At 50.5% G+C, this 21,160-nt stretch overlaps 1 protein-coding gene across 2 annotated transcripts; it reads right to left on the bottom strand.

The window, feature by feature from the left end:
- Nucleotides 1-157: 157 nt before the first annotated feature.
- SCYL3 (SCY1 like pseudokinase 3) lies at nucleotides 158-17,157 on the bottom strand. 2 transcript variants are annotated; one of them, XM_058030679.1, is made up of 14 exons: nucleotides 17,095-17,157; nucleotides 13,124-13,398; nucleotides 12,141-12,326; nucleotides 11,409-11,522; nucleotides 10,167-10,223; nucleotides 9,389-9,491; nucleotides 8,781-8,892; nucleotides 8,380-8,457; nucleotides 6,887-7,026; nucleotides 6,427-6,614; nucleotides 5,187-5,358; nucleotides 3,294-3,425; nucleotides 2,019-2,746; nucleotides 158-894 (listed from the first exon to the last, which is right to left on the bottom strand). In XM_058030679.1, exons 2-14 carry the CDS (start codon nucleotides 13,286-13,288, stop codon nucleotides 832-834), a joined length of 2,238 nt encoding a protein of 745 aa, XP_057886662.1. In that variant the 5' UTR covers nucleotides 13,289-13,398; nucleotides 17,095-17,157; the 3' UTR covers nucleotides 158-831. The 2 variants fall into 2 exon arrangements, with proteins under 2 accessions (XP_057886662.1, XP_057886663.1); XM_058030680.1 differs by lacking the exon at nucleotides 10,167-10,223.
- Nucleotides 17,158-21,160: the final 4,003 nt, after the last annotated feature.

Below are 21,160 nucleotides of genomic sequence, written 5' to 3'. Positions count from 1 at the left end.
CTGGACATGGGAGCTGTGGGGTTGTGTATTGCTTGTTCTTCTACTGTGCACAGATAAACATTCCATGACATTGGATTCTGAACACTGAGAGGTTTGAATCTCTTGTAAAAGTAGCAGTGATCTTGTTCCTGTCACATGCAGGCACTCCACACTAGGGTGATAATTTAAAAATAATCTTTATTGTTCTTTACAGTTAAGAGCAGAAAGAACATGGTGCTTAAGCAGTTTCTGGTTGTTCACTGAATGGTTCCCAGCACCTCTTGAGCCATCCATTGACAGAACTATACAAACAGAAATAAATAAGTTGAATAAACTGTACATCATCTTAAAATCATCTCTTAGCTGAAAAGTTAAAAGGAGCCATTTCTAAGGGCTTTATTTTTCTGGGAAAGGGAAAAGAAACCAAACAGGAAAACCAAAGGAAAAAGGCACATTAACCAAGAAAACTCAGTGTGACTTTCATTTATTGTCAGCAGTTTTTCAGGGAAGGGGTGAGTTCTGGATCAATCTCCTCCACCCACCACTCTTGGCCTGCAGTAGCACATCAGCACCATCACCACCATAGCTGTCCTGTCTCTGGGAGCAGGGGCAGCACCACAGCTGGGCATATTGCTGGAGTGCAGCCTCACCCCTGCAGCTTTTGGCACAGACTGGGAAGGAGCAGCCCTGGCAAGAGCTCAGGCCCCACAGGATCTTGTGGCTGTGCAGCAAGTGCCTGCCTTGTGGCAAAAGCAGTGCTGAGGTACTTTAATATCCACTGGACTGGGGAAGCAGCAGCTCCTGTCACAGGATCCAACACGCCATCTATCACCTTGGTCTCCTTCAGAACTGTTACCAGTTTGTATCATCTTCCCAGTTCAACTCCTCTTCTTCACCCCAGCCTGTAGCTTCAGCCTAGAATCACATAAAATGATCAAGATTAAAGGATGTGGAATGTACTCGTGTGCTTAGCACAGCCCAGGAGCCAGGCAGGAGCCTGTGGGGCTTGGGATGGCAGAGCATGCATCCACAAAAGCCCAAAAATGAAATGTCAGTACTTGCAGCTTATGCTCTTAAAGAACTTTGTCTTTAAGGTGATTCCTCCTGTAGTTCAAAAGCAGATTTAGCAGGGAGTCTTTTTTTTCCTTTACTGTTTGTATCAAACCCACTTCCCATTAAAAGAATGATGCCATACATTAGATGATTTCTTTCCCCTAGGAAAGAGTTGTTTTCAGGTTGTATTCTAACACTAAGTTTGATTTCCCCTTCCCACTGACACAGATCTCACTGCCTTCCCCCCACAGTGGGGTTGGGGTGATGACAGTCAGGGGACACTGTGCCACTTTCAAATGTCATAAACAAGCTCAGTTTGCAGCCCAGGCTCCTCTCCCCATGCTCCCTGCTGTCCCTGGGGCAGCTCTCTTGAGGCTGAATGAGCAAAACAACTTCAAGTCAACACCTGTTCCCTAGGGGAGTTACATGTTCAAATGGGAACACTGCCTTCCCCTCCTAGCAAACAGCAATGGTCTTTGGAGTCTCCCTGATTGGGCTACAGGGATTTATCTGCTTAAACAAACTCCAGTTTTGCAACTCCCCCATCTCTGAAACAGAGAAATGTTTCAGTTATTCTTTCATGAAAACAACACACCCAAAAATCTTTACTCTGTAATCCAGAGGTTCAGGTTTCCTGGGCCTTACTTTAAATGCTATTATGTTTTGCTAGAAGAGTCAGGAAAAACACTTCAGTCCTGAGCACTCTGTGCCTGAAAGCCCCTTCTGTCAGTGGATGGGACCGTGTCTGTTCAGCAGCCAGGACCCAGCCTTGCTTTACCTCTCCTTAACAAATCACAGGATTCCAGGATACAGCAGCACAGAGTGAAAGCTGCAGCTAAAACTCCTGAGTGCTTGTAGTAGTGTGCAAATGGAGCCCATTCCCTGTTTCCTAACAGAGCTCCCTTTGCTGTACCAAGTGCCCACTGCAGTACCTGTGCCTGAGGAGCCTCTCAGGGCTGCAGTCACCTAAACCTGGAGCCTCTTACCTCAATCACATCAGCTGCTGCAAATTTGGATGAGAACAGCACAGTCTGGGAGGCCCCTTCTCTGCTGGACAGCCCACCTGAGTGGGTGGGAATAACTGCTTCTGTCCTTGCCTCAGGTAAAATCAAGAGGGAGGAAGAAGGTTTAATGTCTGGGATCATGTCAGCAAACCAGTCCAGCTCTGGGTCTTGCACAGGTTTCCTCTTCACTTTGATGGTGAATTCTTCTCCCAGGCCAGACTCTGATGAAGACTTCAGCCTTTCCTGAAAGGTTTTTGGCAGCACAGTTTCTCCCAGTGGTTCCTCAGGGTCCCACTTGTCATTGCTCCAGCTGTTCCCATGGCAAGGCTTTGTGGGGGGACTCAGTCTGAGGCTTTTCAATTCTTTGCTCAGTTGCTGGGTACCTGGCAGAGGCCTTTCAGCTGCACCAGCCTGTGCCACAGTGGGGCAGGATCCTGAGGACAGTTTGTGACTGGGGCTCCTGGGTTCAAAGTCATCCCAAGGCTTCTCATCCACATCATGATCAGCAAAGTAAGGTCCTGTGCTGCCCTGCAGCTCCTGGGGCTGGATCTGGATGTTCACAGTTTTCTCAGGGTCTGTCTCCTCTGGCTCACTCCAGTCTGGCCACTCCTCTGCTGGCTTTTCTGAGGTAGTCAGAGAGCTCCTGCTGCTCCCCAGGGTATTCATGCTTCCAGGAATTCCATTCAGGGGGGGCTCAGTGCCTTGCTCACCTGTGGAAGGCAAAGGTGTTACACACTCATTTAAAGAGAGCAGAAGTTCCTGGCATTACAGGCACCACCTGGCATGGGAACAAGGCAGTAATTGATTGGAAAGAAAGCTCCTCTTGGATTAGAAAGCAGGGACACCTTCCTGCTGGCAAAGGAGGGAATTCACCTCAGAGCCCTGGGGCAACACAAGTTGATTGCTGATAAGCACGAGGTGGCTGAGCAAAGGCCATGGAAGGAAACAGAATCAGCTCTGAGTGTCAGAATGAGCTGCTCTGTAAATGCAGAGTATCTGCTGAGCTGGGAGGGGTGAAAGCACAGCACAGAATCTGCCATAAGAAAACAACTTCAAGTCCAGGCACTCAGTCTGTGTGTGTCAGCTTCCCCAACAGCCATTCCCTAGCATGCCAAGGATCACAATCCCCCTCCTTCACTGTGGCCTTCTGTGGTTCACTTTCAGATGAGCACATGGGGGGAACAGGCACATCTTTTCAAGCAACACTTCCTTGGTGAACACTTGATTTCTGAAAGGAAGCACTAGGGCAGGTTTTACCTGTCTGTGCAGCCAGGGGATTGTCCTGTTGCACAGGAAGCTTTTGGCCAGGTGAATTTGCAGAGCTGGGACTGCTCTTCAGGGCCTGAGAGGTTTGGTTTCTCTGATTGATCACACCATGACTGGGGGAACCTGCCAAGATAAAAGAAAAGAAAGGACATGAGTGCACAAGGTGTGCTGTCAGTCTGAGCTGAACTGCCTGAAGCACTGGAATGTTCTTTTTGAACAACACTGAGGCCTGGCACAGCAATCCAACAGCTGCACCTCCTGATCCATAGAGAACACAATGCTCCTCTGTTCCTGCAGCTCCTGTCACTACAAAGTTATGGCAACTGCACATGGTCAGCTTTGCTGAGATGTTCTTTCAAGACACACACAATAAATAAACTGATTAGGATCAGAGCAGATGCTTTAAAAATGCTGTTTGCCACCTGGCTGCATCCAAAATCCCAACTGCATCACAAATCCCCTGGTACCTGCCTTACACAAAAGCACTGCACTCACTCACAGCAATTCCAAGCATAACTCATGACACTACACAAACCCTTTTCCCTGCCTGGGCATGGGCACAGAAGCTCCCTGGAATGAGAAATGAGAGTCTCTGCTCTGCAAGCTGCCCTGGCAGCGAGGTGAGGTGGGTGGTGGGCAGCCCAGGGCAGGTGTATTTATTTCCCTGGCTCACTGATGCCAGCTTGGCAAGCACATGGCTGCAGGCCATTTTTGGCAGCTGCAGGGTATGATCAGTGCTGGTGATGGGAGCCTGTGCCACCATTTCCAAATGGCACAGCTTGGGCCAGGCTGCACTTCCTTGCACAGGGCTCCTGTGTGTCCCCAGCCAGCTGTGCCTGCCCAGGCTGGGCACCACCAGTGCCACCAGACACACGTGGCCCACAGAAAGGAGCACAGGGAACCCACCCCCTCCCCAGGGCCCTTCAGTAAGGGCACATCCTCTGAGGGGCTTGAGCAAACAGCTCAGTGAGCATCAGAAGCTCAGCCTCTTGTGCTGCTTTTTGCAGATCATCACTCACTGTTGTTGAGGACAAAGGTGGGGTTTTTGTAGTTTATCAATAGTTAAATCAGATCTGATTTTAAGTATGTGCTGAAAAATAAACCTGTGATCCAAAGTGGTTTATTTACTACAGTCTACTACAATAAATAATTAAAGAAACTAATGCAGTGAGCCATCCACAGATTTTAATGAAGGGTGGAAGCTGCCAGTACACACATTAACAGGAAGCAAGCACTTCAACTGATCTGTCATGTCTTTCATTTGGTATCTCTACATCTAAAGTTGCACAGATGCTGACTTTTCCCTTGTTATAAATTCTGAGTTTCAATATCCAGAGAAGCTTTCCCTTAGCACACTTGGTTCCAAATTATCTAGCAGGTGCAGGGGCTACTGTCTTCACTTGCATTAGCTGAAAAGCCTCCAGAGAGCTGAGAAAATAGGGAAGTTGGTATTCCTTTTCCAATCTATGAATAGAAATTGGGGGAAGAACATGAGATTTACTGGTTTTAAGAACAGAAAGGACAGAGGGAATATTAAATAACTGCCTGTGTAAGTCCTTCAGAAAGGAAATACAGTTTTTTCCACAGAAGACACACACACACATACACTATCTGCTTTACTTACAGGGATTCTTAAATGAAGAAGAGATTTCACTTTTTCCCAATATATTTGGTATATTTAAAATACTTTTATATAACTCTTCTTCTGATATCAATTCTGTATCTGCAAATAACCTAACTTAAAATTCAAGTTTGGCTGCAAATTAGCTTTTTTTATCCAATTAACCTGTCACCAGGAAGAGATGAATAATCCAAGAAATTCTGCCTACACTGCTTGGACAGAACAGGCCAGCACCCCAAGAGCACTGTGACTGTATCTTTTACCTTCTGGGGAGAGATCAGCAGTTTTCATGAAACTTGGTGCAGAGCTTTTGAAGATCTTTGTTCTTTCTCCACCCACAACCACTTCAGGCCCAAGCAGGGAGACAAGGACAGCCAGGCTGTGCAGGGTTATGGCCACAATGGAGTCACTGGTGTCCCTCAGGCCCAGCAACACCTGCACCAACAACACACTGATGTCAGCACAGCACAAACTCTGCTTTTGCACTGCTTGCCTCCTCTCAAGTGCTACTTTTGCAGCACATCTCATTTCTAATCCCCTGCAGCTCTCAGTAGAGACTGGATGTTGTTTCAGAGCATAAAATTCTACTTTGTGCTACTAGTTAAGTAGGGTGGCTGATGCTAGGGGACTCTGAGCAACCTGGTCTAGTGGAAGGTGTTCCTGCCCATGGCAGGGGGTTGGGTTAGGTTAGGTTAGGTGAGGTTAGGTGAGGTGAGGTTAGGTTAGGTTAGGTTAGGTTAGGTTAGGTTAGGTTAGGTTAGGTTAGGTTAGGTTAGGTTAGGTGGTCCTTCAAGTCCCTTCCAACCCAAACCATTCAGTGATTCTGTGAAGTCCCATATGTTGGGCAAGATGAAACAGGAAAACCTTATAAATATGATTGCCTGGCAAAAGATTTTGAGAATATAGAAACTATAAGTGAGATTGAAATGAAAGCAAGCTTTGAGATGCCTCAGTTACTGAACAACTGGAAAACAATGGTGTGGCCAGCTGAAGGTGATCCCCTTTTGATGGAACAACACCCTCTGCTTGCAGACAGCTCCAAGGGTCAGAGCAGACCGTACAGCTTGGCAGAAGGGGCCCAAAGAGGAGTTTTTAGGGTTTAAAATGTAACACAGGATGGTAATGTAATGGATTATGTAATGGATAATGTAGGATTTTTATCTTGTATTAGACTGGTTAGTGAGAATTAGAACATTCAACACAGAAGATTTATGGTATTTTAATGGGAACTTCTCTCTCTTTTACTCTTCCTCACTTTTTCATCCCCTTACTAAGCTCTTGCCTTCTCTCTCTTTACCTCTCTCTCCCTCTTTGGGGCCTGCTCTGAGCTGTGTTTGGCAGCTCCCAGCAGGGCCCTGCACCCAGCCCTTTGCAATAAACCCCAAATTCCACGCCCTGGCTGCAGAGATCTCTGGTCTCCATCCATCCCAACCATCCTACCCCAATATTCCAGCATCCAGCACCCAGTTCCAGGGTGCACACCCCAGGTGTGCTGTCCCTGACCTGGGGCAGGATGATGTTCTTCAGCTCCTCCCGAGAGAAGAGCTCGGCGTAGGCGTGGATGTGAGACAGCAGCACCATCCTCACGTGCTCCTCGTGCACCTCAAAGAGCTTCAGCAGCACAGGGATGACGTGGGCCTGGAACAGGGCTGGTGACAGCAGGCAGCTGGGCTGGCTCTCCCCACTTTGCTCTAGGGAACAGAGGTGAGGATGGGAAAAGGCTGCTTCACCCAGCAGAGACAGCTCAGCCAGCAGCTGCTGAGTGGTGACACCAGGATCATTGCTAATTCTCCCCCAGCAGCAAAGGAGGAAGCACAGAGAACTGTCCTGTCCAGTTCTGTCTCTTACAGCATTTGTTCTGTCAGGGAAACACCACTGTTCCCTTGATGCAATGAAACAACTGCTCTGAATTCATTGCAAACTCGTCAGGAGTAATTGTGATGAGGAAGTATTTAAAGGTCACCTTTCTTTGGGCCCAGCAGATGAGGAAGAAAACTCTTGACAGCTACAGGTTCTGCAAACACGAGCTGATTGAGCAGGAGAGGCACCAGCCGTGATGCAATCAGCTCCTCTGACAATCCAGCCACCCTGTCCAGCAGGAATCTGCATTCCAGGAGACAGCAATTAGTATCAAGGCAGCCTTCCATGCATTTATGCCTGTTCCCCTTAATATCATTCTCCCCTTTTTGTGTTTGACTCATCCAGAGTCAGTGTCCCACTGCAGCCTCTCCCTCTCTCTGCATTCTGACTGACAGAGAGAATCCTCTGCTCCTGCCTGAGGCAGAGCCAGCACAGAGCAGGAGGCAGAACCACGTCCTGTAACACCCCACACCTGGATCACAGGCTGGCACAAGCACATCCAGCTGGCACAGGAAGCTGCTGGGGCATCAAACTGCTCTGGGCTGCTGGCATCCCCTGTGAGCTGCAGTCAAACCTGCAGCAGAGAGTTCTCCCCTCACTCCTCACCCTGGTCCATCACAAGGATTTATTTTGCTGCTGCTTTGCAAAAGGCTGTTCTACCTGCCACACAAGGGAAGTTTCCCTTTTGAAACCACTTCCATCTAATGAGGCCAACAGATTGGCTTTATCACAGCTTAATTTTGTGCCACTGCTCTTGTCTGTCAGATTTTCATTTTAAAGTCTTAATTATCAGTTACTGCTGTCTCTCTGTGCTTGGAGGAGACCAAGAGAAGGGTGCACATGCTGGGAAGGCCCCTCTGCCTGATGGAAGGGCAGCACTCCCCTATCTTGAAGCAAAGTGTTCATCCCCTCCCTCAGTAAACTCTGCTGACACAGAGATAGTGAGAAACACTCTGAATATTCCTGCTAAGGATCCCCATTCTCCTCTTACTTCTCCACTTAAACCTCAAACTAATTAAAAATAACTGATGTATAAAATAGGCAGGAAAACAGCTCTGTGAGAACACCAAGGCTCTTTTATGTGGAAAAAGAAAAAATCAGCTTCTCCCCTTTTCAGGCCTAGATAATGCCATGATTACACAGAAAATTCTCTGACAGAAAAATTCTTGGGGACCACAACAGTGGGATTTACTGCAAGATGTTCCACTACTGCAGCTGAGACATCTTTACTCTTGGCACCAACATGATCACTTCACCCAGCAAGTCTTACTGCAAACCCTCTCACTGGCAGCTGCATCCCTCTGGAGGCTGGGGAGCATCAGGGTGATGCAGAGCCCAGCAGGGAATGCTCCTCCCCAACACCAAACCAGTCACAAGGAACTGGGAAATGAGAGGGGGAGAGTCTCCTCTTTGATAGAGCTCTTACTTTGGCTGGAGTACCCAGAGTGTTACAGAGTGACCAAGGTTCTGCCAAAGCCACCAAATCTGCCACCTGAGGAATTGCCTCTGGCCAGGAGCCTTCCCACAATCCATTTGCAGAAGGGTGCTTTATCATTCTGAAATAAGAAGCTTCAACATGACAGTTCCTTCACTTACTTGAAAAATTCAGTTTTCTCCTCCTCAGACTTTAGTGTTAAGGTCTTCAGAAAATTCACAACTTCCAGAAAATCATTCCTAAGCACAAAACCAAAAGCTGTCAAGTGTAATCCTTATTGATGCTTACACCACCCACTGTGAAGAGACTGAAACCCCCTCCCCACCCCTTTAGAAGAGAAAACAGAGGGACCCAAGTCAAATGCTGCTGGATCAAGAGTGCCAGCAAGGAGGTGACAGCCAAAGGCTGCTCAGCACCTCTTTGGGAGGGCTGGGAACACCTTCCTCATTCAAGGAGCCTCTTTGTCAAGGATCCCTGCAAGAGGCAGGGATAAAGTCTGCACTCCCATCCCACCTTCAAAGCAGCATCAAGACCAAGAGAGGCCTGATGTTCCTGTCCTTACCTGAAGAACTCGTGAGACAACAGGCTGGACAGTGGTGGGCGACACTTTGGGTCTGGATTCAGCAGTGTACAGTGCAAGGTTTGCTGAAAGCTGGAGAGAATATCTGCTGAAACTGAAATCCAGAGCACCTACTGTTAGATTCCTCTCTCCACACTGAACAAGACACATTCAGGACTCCTCCATCCCCCACCAAACTTATTTTTAGCAAAAGTGCAAAAGGAAGGGGAAAGTAGCATTTCCATTTCCCTTCCCAACCTGCCTGGCTACTGGAGTGCAACTGTTCTCCAAGAAACTTCTGCTGCCTCTCTGCTGAAGTGGCAGCCCCTGCTCAGCTGTGGCTCTCAAGACCCCCCTGCCACATCCACAACCCTTGGCAGGACCAGAGCAGGTTTGGGAGTGCTCGTGTCACACGGGCTGGTGACCTCCAGCCACACCTGACAACATCCCCACAGGAAAAGGGGAACACAGGAAAAAGGCTGCAAACAGGGAACAACCCTGGCCACTGAGCCCACAACACTGCTGCAGAGCAAGGGGGGATGTTCAACCACACCAGGAGTGAACCACAGGGCCTGTCACCAGCAAAATAAACCAGTGTCATTCATTCTCACCCTGGTCATGGAGAACTGTCAGGAGATTCTCAACTGTTGTCCCAAAGGCGTAGGCGTCCCTCGCGTGCCCGTAGCTGCTGGGCAGCATTTTGAAGTCTGCAGACTGAAAACAAAACAAAACACCAAAAAAAACCAACCCAGCAAGGCAGGAGCTTATGAAATATGTGGTGTTTTCCATAAGTCTTTATTCCCACCCCCCCACCATATCCACACTCTAGTTCTTTTTATAGCACTAAAGCATCACTGTGTACCCCACAAGCAGAATATTATGCTAAAAAAACTCCACTGGGGAATTTATAACCCAAAGGAGCAACTCCATCATGATGAAACAACTCCCTGATGAATGCAGGCAGTCAACAGCTTTCAGCATTTCTATGGAAACAGTAATTAGAGAGCAGAAGCTGCTCCTTCAGCACAGGCAGCTCCAAGGATTCTCAATGGCTGGGAAGTGACTGACAGGTAGGGAAAAGCTGTGCTCAGAGTTACACAACCACGGGACCACAGTGATCTGGGCACTCTCAGCAACTACTCTGATTTTTGCAAAATTTGGTGATTTAGAAGCAACACAAAGAGTTTTAAAAGTAGCATCACCTGTGCCCAACACCATTCCCAAAGCAGGGATGGGACAGAGGAGGGACAAAAGGAAACCTCAGATGATATCCAAGAGCCACTTCCATGCCATTTAGGCATGAGGAAATACAACATGAATGTAAAACTATTTCCTGCCCACCAGGTTTTTCTTTGCTGGCAGCAGGGAGCCCCTTGAGCTGGCACTCACCATCTCCTCGCAGGGGATGCACGACTGGTCCCGCACCGACCTCACGTGGCAGAGGAACTGCAAGGACAAGGGGGACCATGACTGATCCCTGTCCCCTCAGTGACAAGGGGGGACCACGAACTGATCCCTGTCCCCTCAGTGCCAAGGGGGCACCATGGCACCATGAGCTGATCCCTGTCCCCTCAGTGCCAAGAGGGGACCCATGAGCTGATCCCTGTCCCCTCAGTGACCATGAGCTGATCCCTGTCCCCTCAGTGCCAAAATGCCATGAGCTGATCCCTGTCCCCTCAGTGCCAAGGGGGCACCATGAGCTGATCCCTGTCCCCTCAGTGGCCATGAGCTGATCCCTGTCCCCTCAGTGACAAGGGGGGACCATGAGCTGATCCCTGTCCCCTCAGTGACCAGAGACAGCCATGACTGATGCCTGTCCCCTCAGTGCCAAGGGGGCACCATGAGCTGATCCCTGTCCCCTCAGTGACAAGGGGGGACCATGAGCTGATCCCTGTCCCCTCAGTGACCAGAGACAGCCATGACTGATGCCTGTCCCCTCAGTGCCAAGGGGGCACCATGAGCTGATCCCTGTCCCCTCAGTGCCAAGAGGGGACCATGAGCTGATCCCTGTCCCCTCAGTGACCATGAGCTGATCCCTGTCCCCTCAGTGCCAAGGGGGCACCATGAGCTGCCTCTGTGTCCCCTCAGTGCCAAGAGGGGCCCATGAGCTGTCTCTGTGTCCCCTCAGCAGTTGTGCCCCTGTCCCTTCTGCTGGCACCCAGGGCAGGCTGTGCCTCACTGCACAGCAAGCAGCAGAAATCAAAACAAGAATTGTTCTCTCCTCTCTGCTACCAAGCAGTGAAAATGCCACCAGCACAAGATAAGGAGGCATTTAAATTCTTTTTCTTAATGGCTTGTTTCAACCTGACTCTTCCTGCTCTTTTTCTATTTTTCTATCAGTCCAGAAGGCAAAGATTTCTCACTCTCCAGTGTGTGAGAAGAGCCAGCAGTGTCCCTTAGAAAAGCAGCTGTGTTTTGGCTAATGGAGAATTCATTTGTGTGGACATTTTGGTTTATAGCAATGGTGTCCACAGAGCAAAGCTCCAGGACAGGGCTGGAAGTGAGCCAACACATTTAATAGCAAATCCAGCTCAGTGGAAGGACTTGGGCCTTCACCCCCATAGATGGCCAGATTCCACAGGCCAGGAATCCTCCCCTGGCCATCCAGGGTGCACTTGGCTTGGCTCTCACCTCTGGGGTGGCTTCACTGAATTTACAGACTGTTTCCATTCCTCCCAGCTTCCAGTGCCCGTCCTCACTCACAAACACAGATGACAAACAGACGTTGTTGTGAGTTAGGTTTCCCTAAAACATAAAAACAAAACAAAAAAAAAAAGGGTTACTGACTTGGGGGATAGATGAAGATGTAGAATCTTAATCAGCACTAATTAGGTACTGCAGGGGGCTGAGGGAAAGCTGCCAAAAGACCACACAGCTCCTCTGGGACATTGTGGGTGAGCAGCAGGTGCCAGGCAGGAGGGCCAGGGTTTTAGAGCAGACAAAGCTTTAATTGTCACAGCCCCTGCAATGCAACTGTAAATCCAACTGTGAACACAAAACCCCAGAGCTACAGTCTGAGCTGGGATTTACCTGGGCAAACACACAGTGCCCAGACAGGGCAGCAGTGACACCAATCTCTGCCATCAGCTGTACACAAACACCAAGGCCTTGCAGTCCCTAAAGCAAGAAGTACTACAGGCAGATCCAGGCTGCTTCTTCCCTCATTTCCACAACATTTTCAACTACTCTTCCCCCTCCAAAGCAGGCAAGTTTAGCAGTTTCAGCCTACAAGCACTGTGGGGCACATGTCTGTCTTTTTTTGGGAGGAATCAGCAGCGAGTCACCCAGCCAAGGCCAGGTACAACACTGTCACACTTCCTCCATGTCCCAGCAGAGCCTGATGGTGCTGCCAGGGCTACCTACCCTGTCATGGAGGAAGATGAGTGCCAGCAGCACATCGTAGATGCCTGCACAGATTTCTGCAGCAGAGAGTGTCTCCAGGACCATCTGCAGGGGCTTCACCCGCTCTGTGACCAGGTGGATCCCGTTGGCCTCCACGGTGCAGGACAGGAAGCGCAGGAGGCAGGGGTGGCGCAAGGTTTTCAGGTGCTTCAGGAACAGAGACGTGTCAGACCTGCTCTGAGGCAGCTCCTGCAGGTGCACAGCTCAGCCCTGCCCCCTCAGCCATGCTTCTCATGGAATTCACACAGCCCATCCCTGCCCCTCACCAAGCACCCTGCAAGCTTACTCACTCAGACTGCAGAACTTTTTAAAATACATTGAAAATAGAATCATAGAATGGTCTGGGTTGGAAGGACCTTAAAGACCACCTTGTTCCATCTCCCTCCCACGGGCAGGGACACCTTCCACTATCCCAGCTTGCTCCAAGCCCTGCCCAGCCTGGCCTTGACACTTCCAGGGATCCAGGGGCAGCCACAGCTTCTCTGTGGGCAACCTGTGCCAGGGCATCACCACCCCCACAGAGAACAATTTCTTCCCCTATATCCAATCTAAACCTACTCTCTCTCTCAGTTTGAGCCATTTCCCCTTGTCCTGTCACTACATGTTCTTGTCTCTCCATCTGTCTTGTGAGCTCCCTGCTGGCACTGGATGGAAAAAAAAATCTCACACAGAATAAAATCCTTACTCATAATAAATATGGTACTTTGGGTGGGATTCACCCAAGAAAATCCTGACTTGCATCTGCAGGAGGAGACAGGACCTTGCAAAGGTCTGAACATTGCTGCCCTCAGCACAATGACTTCTGCAGCTGCCAACCCCCTTCTGCCCCATGGCCAGGCTGGCTTCCACGTTCCTCCTGCCCTCACTCCCAAGGGTTGGACTGATTCCCACCGTGCCAACAGAAGGAGGGGGAGCTGTGCAGCGTGTCCCAGGGCAGGCAGTACCTTGGCAGCTTTGTTGACCTTGTCCTGGCTGTCCCTCTTGTACACGAAGACGGAGGCGCGCTTGCCATCCTGCAGCACGGCCGGGTGGATGCTGTGCCCGCTGGGCAGCGTCAGCGGCGGCTCCTGCAGGCTGTAGCTCTTCAGAGCACTGTTCTCTGAGCCCATGCCTTGCACAGCTGCCCTGCTCACCACAAACAGGCCCTGGCTGCACCAGGACTTGCTTTGGGCAGCTTTAGTTCCAGCAGGTGCTGTCCAGGTCACCTTCAGAGCATTTTCTGCAAAGCAAGGAACAGACATGAAGAATCTCCTCCTGCCAGAATCTGTCCGGACCCAGGACATTCCTCTGGCTGCCCTGGGTGATCCCAGACCTTGGCACAGAGTCACAAACACTTGTGCCTTTGATTTTAGCCCATGGAAACAATTACCAACCTTGTGTGAAGAGTTACAAGCCACAAGAGTTTGAGTAGAATGATAGTGAATTTGTCACAGGGTGAAAAAGTAGAATTTTGGGGATTTAGAACGGGGGTTCAAGAGGCAAGATGGAGGAATCTGAGTGTGTTCTGTCCTTCTTCTCCTTCTTCTTGTCCTCCATCTTCTGCTGTGATGGTGACACTTCTGGATTGGTTTAGAATAGAGACAGACTGTCTAACATAGGTGATAGGTATTGGAAAATTATTGTAAATAAAGTACACATAGTTCTTAGTATAAAAATTTATTTACAGTCAGTAGAGACTGACTGTCTAATAGGTGATAGGTACTGGAAAATTATTGTAAATAAAGTACACATAGTATAAAAATTTAACACCACCCCAAGGGCAGGAGCTCTGTCACAACCCGACCTGCTGGACAGATCTCAGCAGGTCAGAGAAAGAATGGAACAGGTAAGAGAAAATAAACAACCTTGAAAAGCAGAGCTGAGGAATCTCGACTTCTTTGGTCATGGGGTTGGGAAAAAAAGACTCTTTAATACCTCAGGAGCCATCCCAGCAACACAAAACCCAAGAAGTTGAGTTTTAAGGACAAGAATGAAATCCCCAAAGTTCACTTTGTAAAGGAAAGCCAGTGTCCACAAACGGGTTTGGATCAACAGGAGCAGCTCTCAGCAGTGGGGCTTGGAGTGCACTGGCACCTGTGTCAGCATCAGCAGCAGCTCTGACACAGAGCAGCACCCACAGCCCATCCCTGCCCTGGCTGAGACCCACCAAAAGCAGGATCCAGCAACAGACACCCACTCCAAGGGTTAAACTGGCACTAAGCACAGTTGGGAAGTGTGACTGCCACTCCACAAGCAGCCCCTGGCCACCTTAAAAACACCACTCCTCAATTCTCCAAGGCAGAGAAGAATGCAGTGAAGGAGGAAGGGTTACAAGCTGGATTTCAGGAGGTTACCTATAGCCAGGTACCCTCCAGGAGCATGTTTTCCCCCTGGATTACCTTCTCTCCATGTGACAAATATTCCTTCTGCCTGCCAACACTTCCTTCCTCCCACAGCCTGTCAGGAAGAGGCTGACACAGATTTCTGTGCTGTTTCCTCACACACAAAACCGGTGAAACAAACACACTGATTGCAGAGGCTTTTTTGGAAAACACTGACCCAGCACATGCTCTGTCATCAGGCTTGTGATCACAGGCCAGGGGTGAGAGCTGAACCTGTCTGCACACAGAAGCCAGCAAAGCCTCCTCAGGAATCAGAGGGACAGAGAAACCCTCGGTTGGTGTCAGGAAAAGTGGGGGAAATTGCCCATCCCCAAGCATTTTATTTTTGGCAACTGGAGAATTGCTTCATTGTGGTTGTTCCCAGCCATGACCTGAGGATTCAGGGAGGCAACACCACAGGAGTCTCCCAGCCCCCCAGCAGAGCTGTTCCCCCCAAGCTGTTGCTCTGGCCCCTCACCTGTGTCTCCAATTCAGTCTCCCAGGAGCTCAGAAATGCTCAGAGCCTTTGCAAAGAGCTGGTTTGTTACAGTTCCCTGGCTCCTGTAACCCTCCAGAGGGTACAACAACCCCTGCAGCCTGAAATGGGGGGGAACAGCTCCCCCATTAATTAAATTAATTAATTCTGTGTCCTGATCCACCTAAAATCTGAATTAACTACAGAACTTGCAGCTCTCTCCCCTCTGGTGTCAGGCAGGGATCTGCACCTTTTCAGCACTGATTCCTTAAATGGCACCTTTAGGACATAAAGTTATGGAAATCTAAACTGCAGCTTCCCAGCACTACACAGAGGGGCTGACAGGTGAAAAGGAAACACAATGCAGCAATAACACACGCCTCTAAACTGGATTTTAATTTGGTGAGCCCCCTGGCACAAAAGCATCCATGCTATCCCCAGAGAGAGCCTGGGAGCTCTGCCCTGGCTGCCCCAGCTCCTCCTCCTCCTCACCTGTGTGCAAGGCACCAGCTGCAGCTCCTGGGCACAGCCAATGCACTTCTCTGCATTCTGCTCTTCTCAGCTGTGCCTCATTTAGCTGCTCACCTCAATGATTTCTCACTCAGGACACCTGAAAATATCTGGGCTCACCTGATGCCTCAGGTTCCTCCAAATGCACATGGACATATTTGTCATCAGAGACACACACAGTTCAGGAACAGAACCACAGAATGGTCTGGGTTGGAAGAGACTTTAAAAGCTCATCCCATTCCACTCCCCTGCCATGGGCAGGGACACCTTCCACTATCCCAGGCTGCTCCAAGCCCCATCCAACCTGGCTCTGGGCATTTCCAGGGTTGGGGCAGCCACAGCTTCCCTAGGCAACCTGTGCCTCACCACCCTCACAGGGAAGAACTTCTTCCCCACACCTCACCCAGTTTTCCCCAGGTTCCATTTGCAGCCATTCCCACCTTGTCCTGTCACCTTTCCTGATGAAGAGCCCCTCTCCAGCTTCTCTGGAGCCCCTTCAGACACTGGAAGGCTTCTGTGAGGTCTCCACGCCACCTCCTCCAGGCACAACAACCCCGACTCCACCAGCCACAGGGGAGGTGCCCCAGTCCCCTTAGCAACTTCATGGTCTCCTCTGGACTTGCTCCAACAGTTCGGTGTTCTTCTCATGCTGAATATTGCAACAGCAGAGTCATCCTCACGCCCGTGATGCAGCTGAGCCCTGCTGTACCAACAGCCAGCTGCAAACACACCGCCCCTCTCCAGGGAAACTCCTCTGGGGATCAAACGCGAGCAGCCTGCGGCACCCAGGGCTTTTTTTTACGGCTATTCAAACTCCAGCTGGCCAAAACATCGGCAAAGGTCTGTGCCCAGGTGTGGCTCTCCGGAGCCAAAACAAACCATTACTCACGCAACTATGAGTTAAGAGCATTAACCCTTTCGGATCTTATTTCCAACTAATTGTAAACGTGAATGTCAGATGTAATACACAGAACACCCTGGAAGAGACAGGAGCCCGGCAGGGAAAGCCAGAGCGATTGGTAGTAAAGGACAACGTGGATTTGCTACCAGAAAGAGATGGAATTCCCATTTAGCTTCCCTGCGGAGTGAATGACAGCCGCATACAGAGCGTTCGCCTGAAACACACACATCAGCTCAGGGAGAGGTTGTTCCAGGTTTTCCCGGCTTTCCAGGCGCCCTCCCAGGCCAGCAGAGCCTGCGGGAAGGGCTCTCAGCAGTGCCGGGGCTTTGCTCCCACAGGCCGAAGTGTCCCAGGGTGACACCCCCAAATGCCCGCCCGCACCCCGCACAAGGGCCCCTGGCAGGCAGGGGACCAGCAGCAGCACCCTGGGAAGGAAGCCCGGCTCCACCGCGCTGCCCCGAGGCCGGTCCGACCCCGGGCCCCGGGCAGAGCGCGGTTTGAACGCCCGGGAGCCCCGGAGCAGCACAGCCAGAGCCGCCACTGCGGGAGCTTCGCCCGCTGCCCGCGGTCACAGCCCGGCCCGGGGAGCGGCACCGGGGCTGGCAGGGCCCGGCCCGCCCGTCAGACCCCACGGCAGCCCCCACCCTCGGCCCGCCCGTCCCCGTTCACCTGTGCCCGCCGGGCCGGGGCTCCGGTGCCGCTGGGCCCCGCCGGCCGCTCCGCCTGTCTGTCCGTCTGCCTGTCTGTCCTTCCGCCCGGCCGGCCCGGCAGCGCCGCCCGCCTCGCGCGCCCCCTGGCACCCGGCGGCCGCAGCGCCCTCAGAGCGCCGGCCGCCATTTTGGGTGAGGGCGCGCCTGCCTCCGGGCGCCCTCAGGAGCGGGAGCTGTGGGACCGGCGGGGCTGGAGGAAACCTGAGGAGATGGAACAGTGCAGCGCCACTGGAACCGCTAAACCCAGCGTGGGGTCCGGGCTCCTCCTGAACACCGCCGGGCATGGTGACTCCAGCACCCCCCTGGGCAGCCTGTTCCAATGCCTGACTGCCCTGACAGTGATTTTTTTTTCCCCCTCATATCTAATCTGAGCTCCCTTCTCTCATCTTGGCCGTTTCCTCTCGTTCTCCCACTGCACCCCGGCAGAACAGACCGAGCCCCCCGAGCTTCCCCGAGCTCCACAGCCCAGCTCCCGCAGCCGCCCCTCACAGGCTGTTCTGTAGCCCCTTCACGCTGCTGCCCCATAATATCCAAATTAAAATAAATTTTTAAATATCGTTGCCCTCCCTGTGCCCCGCTCAAGCCCGGGCCGCAGGGTGGTCTGACACTGCGGCGTGAGGGGATCCATTAAATGCCATTAAATGTAATTGCTCTCCGCGCTGCGGCGTAAAGCGACCCCGGGGAGAGATTTCACGTGAGTGTTTTGGACGGCGGAGCGAAGGTTGAAAGGAAGGGCTCCAGGGCGGTGGGAGGTCTGAGCTGTTCACACGCTATTTTCATATCGCCGGTGTTATTCCAGTTTCCTGCAGCGCCAGGACGTGAGGATGTGGTTTGCACGGTCGCTCTGAACAGCAGCACAGCCCAGCCCCGTGGCCTCGTCTAGACGCGGGTTTAATGGCCAGGGCAGAGTGTTTAACACAGGTGGTCTGAGCTCTGCAAGCGCCTTGGCTTTCTGCAGTAACTCAACTCCACGAGTTTAACCTGTGCTGAGTCTTGTGCTGCCAAATCCAGCAGGAACTGTGTAGAGTATGTTCTTTATGCTTTCCCCCTTCCATTTCTAGGGAAGCCTTCCAGGGCTTGGACAGCACGGATGGTCCCAGACACACAGCTCTGCTGGACATTGGCTCATCAATGCCAGAGTCCCTTCAGCACGGCTACAGTTCTGGATAGCAAAAGGGATTCCCTCAGATCCACAGCACAACTGAGCCTCACCCGAGAGAGGATTTCTCCCATGACTGTGCAGGGGAAGAGCTGTAAGGTGGCACATCAGGATATGCTGGTAGATGGATGATCTGGGGCTTTTTTTAAAAAATAAGACACATGATGGGAGGAGCAAGGTGCAGGAAAGTGAAATGGGTCACAGTATGTAGTACATCACACATTACAGTGTAATATAATGCACACAGGAACAGAAACTAAATGAAGTTCAGGTACACCACCTCTATCTGTCAAAGGTAGGAAAGATCCAGAGTCTTTGGCCCAAATGGGACAGACACCTAAAAAGATCCTAGCCCCAAAGTACAAACTAAAAGAAACTGTGTAATGTTCATTAAGGTGTACATTAGTCACCAGTTCACTCAAGGGGCCAGATGTGGGTTTGTATGTCCTATGTATGTGTGGCAGGGCAAAGGCAGAAGGTCAGAAGACACGAATAACTGGAGGTAAAGATAAAAATTCTTAATAAGCAACAACTGATTTCTACTCACAGCCCTTGGCTCCAGCTTCAGGCTGTGGTGTGATTCATGTGGCTGTCAGGAAGAAAAAGCAAACTTTGGCCGTTCTGCATCATTTCTGGTGTGTTTCCTTTGCTGGGCTGTCTCTGTGGAGCAGCATTCTTTCCCTTACCTGCTTCTCCTGAGTGATCCTGCTGTCCCACACAGGCTGAAGTGGCACTGAGGAGTGTGCCCTGTCCCCAGGTGCTGCACAGAAACCCCAGCTGGGTTTCTGCCCCAAACTTCACCCTCTGCCTTTGCTAAGCACAGCCAGCGTGGGCTCCTCCAGAGAACCACCCAGGGATTAGGACCAGGGAGGTGTGAACCCCTCAAGGGCAGAGATGGAACCAGCAGGATTACAGAGCTCCTAGCAAATGCCTCATCAGCACTGGAACTGCTTCTTTAAATCAGTTGTGCAAGAAAAGATTGGCACAATGGCCAGAGAGACAGCTGGTGACTGCAGAGGGGGATGGGGCCAAAATCACTTCAGTGGAGCCTGTGAGGTCTGAAGGCACAGCTGGGGAGCACAGCCTTAAAACCCCAGAATGGTTTGGGTTGGAAAGGACCTTAAAGCTCATCTCATTGCAACCCTGGGCAGGGTCACCAGGCTGCTCCAAGCCTGTCCAGCCTGGCCTCGAGCACCCCAGGGATGGGGCAGCCACAGCTCCAGCCTGCCCAGCACTCTGGGCAGCTCTCAGGAGTGCAGAGCTGTTCCCAACTCTCTGGGAGAGGCACAGGAGCAAAGGCTGCAGTGGGGCTCCCACTGATGCCTTCACTCCTGCATGGCCATTGAATGACAACTACAGCACAGCAGCCTTTTGCTTCCAATGATATTTCTCAATTTCTTAATAAACAGGAGTGGAATTCTTTTTTTTTTTTTTTTTTAGGCATATTTTTTCCAGCTCTGGAAAAGTCCATGAATGTTTTTATTCAAGTGGGTGTCCAGACCAACACCACCTTGTGAGTATGAAACCCATGCAGGGGAGTGCAGCTCCAACACCTCCCTTGGCACCTCAGAGCTTTTTCAGAAAAAAAACCCCACAACCTCTACCTGAAGGAAAAAAATGAGCAGATCACAAGAGCTCCAAGGCAACACTAATTGCAGCAGAAATCAGCTCAGGGTATTCCATGGGTTTTGAGGATGGCCACAGAAGGAATGGAGGCTGTCACCCCTCTCAGCCTCTGGCCATGGTGAGTGGACACATGAGGGCTGCACTACAGGAATTCCAGTAAAGAACCTGCCAGAGGAGCCCAGAATCTCCTCTATCTAAACAGAGCTTGTCCCACTTATTCCAGAGGAAGACACATCTTGTTCCTGTGTAATTTAATCCAGAGTGGATACAATTAAACAGAATCAGGGCAGTCTGATTTCAGAATGAAATGCACATGTTGAACTGCAGACAGCTCCACAACCCCCTGGTATTTGCAAGACCTTGAATCAGGTCCTCCATGAGCTCTGAGGGAGGAGAATATTTGTTTACTTTTGCTTTCCCCCACCCTGCTGCCCTGGAAAGCTCCTAAGTACTGGTGTAGCACAAATAATAATCATTTAACACAAGATCTTAGGTGGCTGCATGGAGCAGATTGCTCCTAGAAATGAGCCTGTCCATGTGCACAAAGCCTCTCTAATAGCTACCAGACACAGGAGCTTCTCAGCCATTGCTTATTTCATTGTGCTATTAACTTTACAGCCTCATTATATCTAAAACACTTGCCTAACCAAACTCATTAATTAATTAGCAGCAGGCTGGGAAAGAGGATACTCCTAGGATGAGTCAGGATTGCTGCTGTAGGGAAAGAAGAGAGGAGCTCTACAAAGCCTGGAGGAGAAACCAGGAAAAAGAGGATAAAAGTTGCAGAAATTGTTAAAAGAAAGCAGACCCCTCCTCACCCTTTTTGTGCAGTGTACAATACCCAGGGACTGAATCCATAAAATACAGATAATTAAACAGCTCAGACTCTCCCATCTTCCTCTGACACCCACAGGAAACGTGATATAGGAAATGTGAAAAGTCTATGTGCTCCTATCTTTTTTTTTTTCCCCTTTCTGGCTCAGGAACTGTAATTAAAGGGAAAATCAGCTCTCTCCTTGCTTGGAAATGCAGTGGCACAGCTGGTTTTCATCTTGGCAAGCAGGCTCTGTCCTCAGGCTACTAAGTGCTGAGTAATTTTTACCAAGCTCTGTTTGCAGATAAATGATGTTCTTTTCTTAGCTGCTGCCAGGCAAAGCTACAAATACTTGATCTTTTATTCATTTCCCATAAACTCCTAACATTGAATACTAAAATTCCAGCCAGAGATTTTTTTTTTCCA

This window comes from Melospiza georgiana, chromosome 9 (genome assembly GCF_028018845.1).
Source record: "Melospiza georgiana isolate bMelGeo1 chromosome 9, bMelGeo1.pri, whole genome shotgun sequence".
In the NCBI taxonomy this organism is placed as follows: domain Eukaryota; kingdom Metazoa; phylum Chordata; class Aves; order Passeriformes; family Passerellidae; genus Melospiza; species Melospiza georgiana.
Note: the sequence above shows the minus strand (reverse complement) of the source record. Positions and strands in the feature narration are given on the sequence as shown.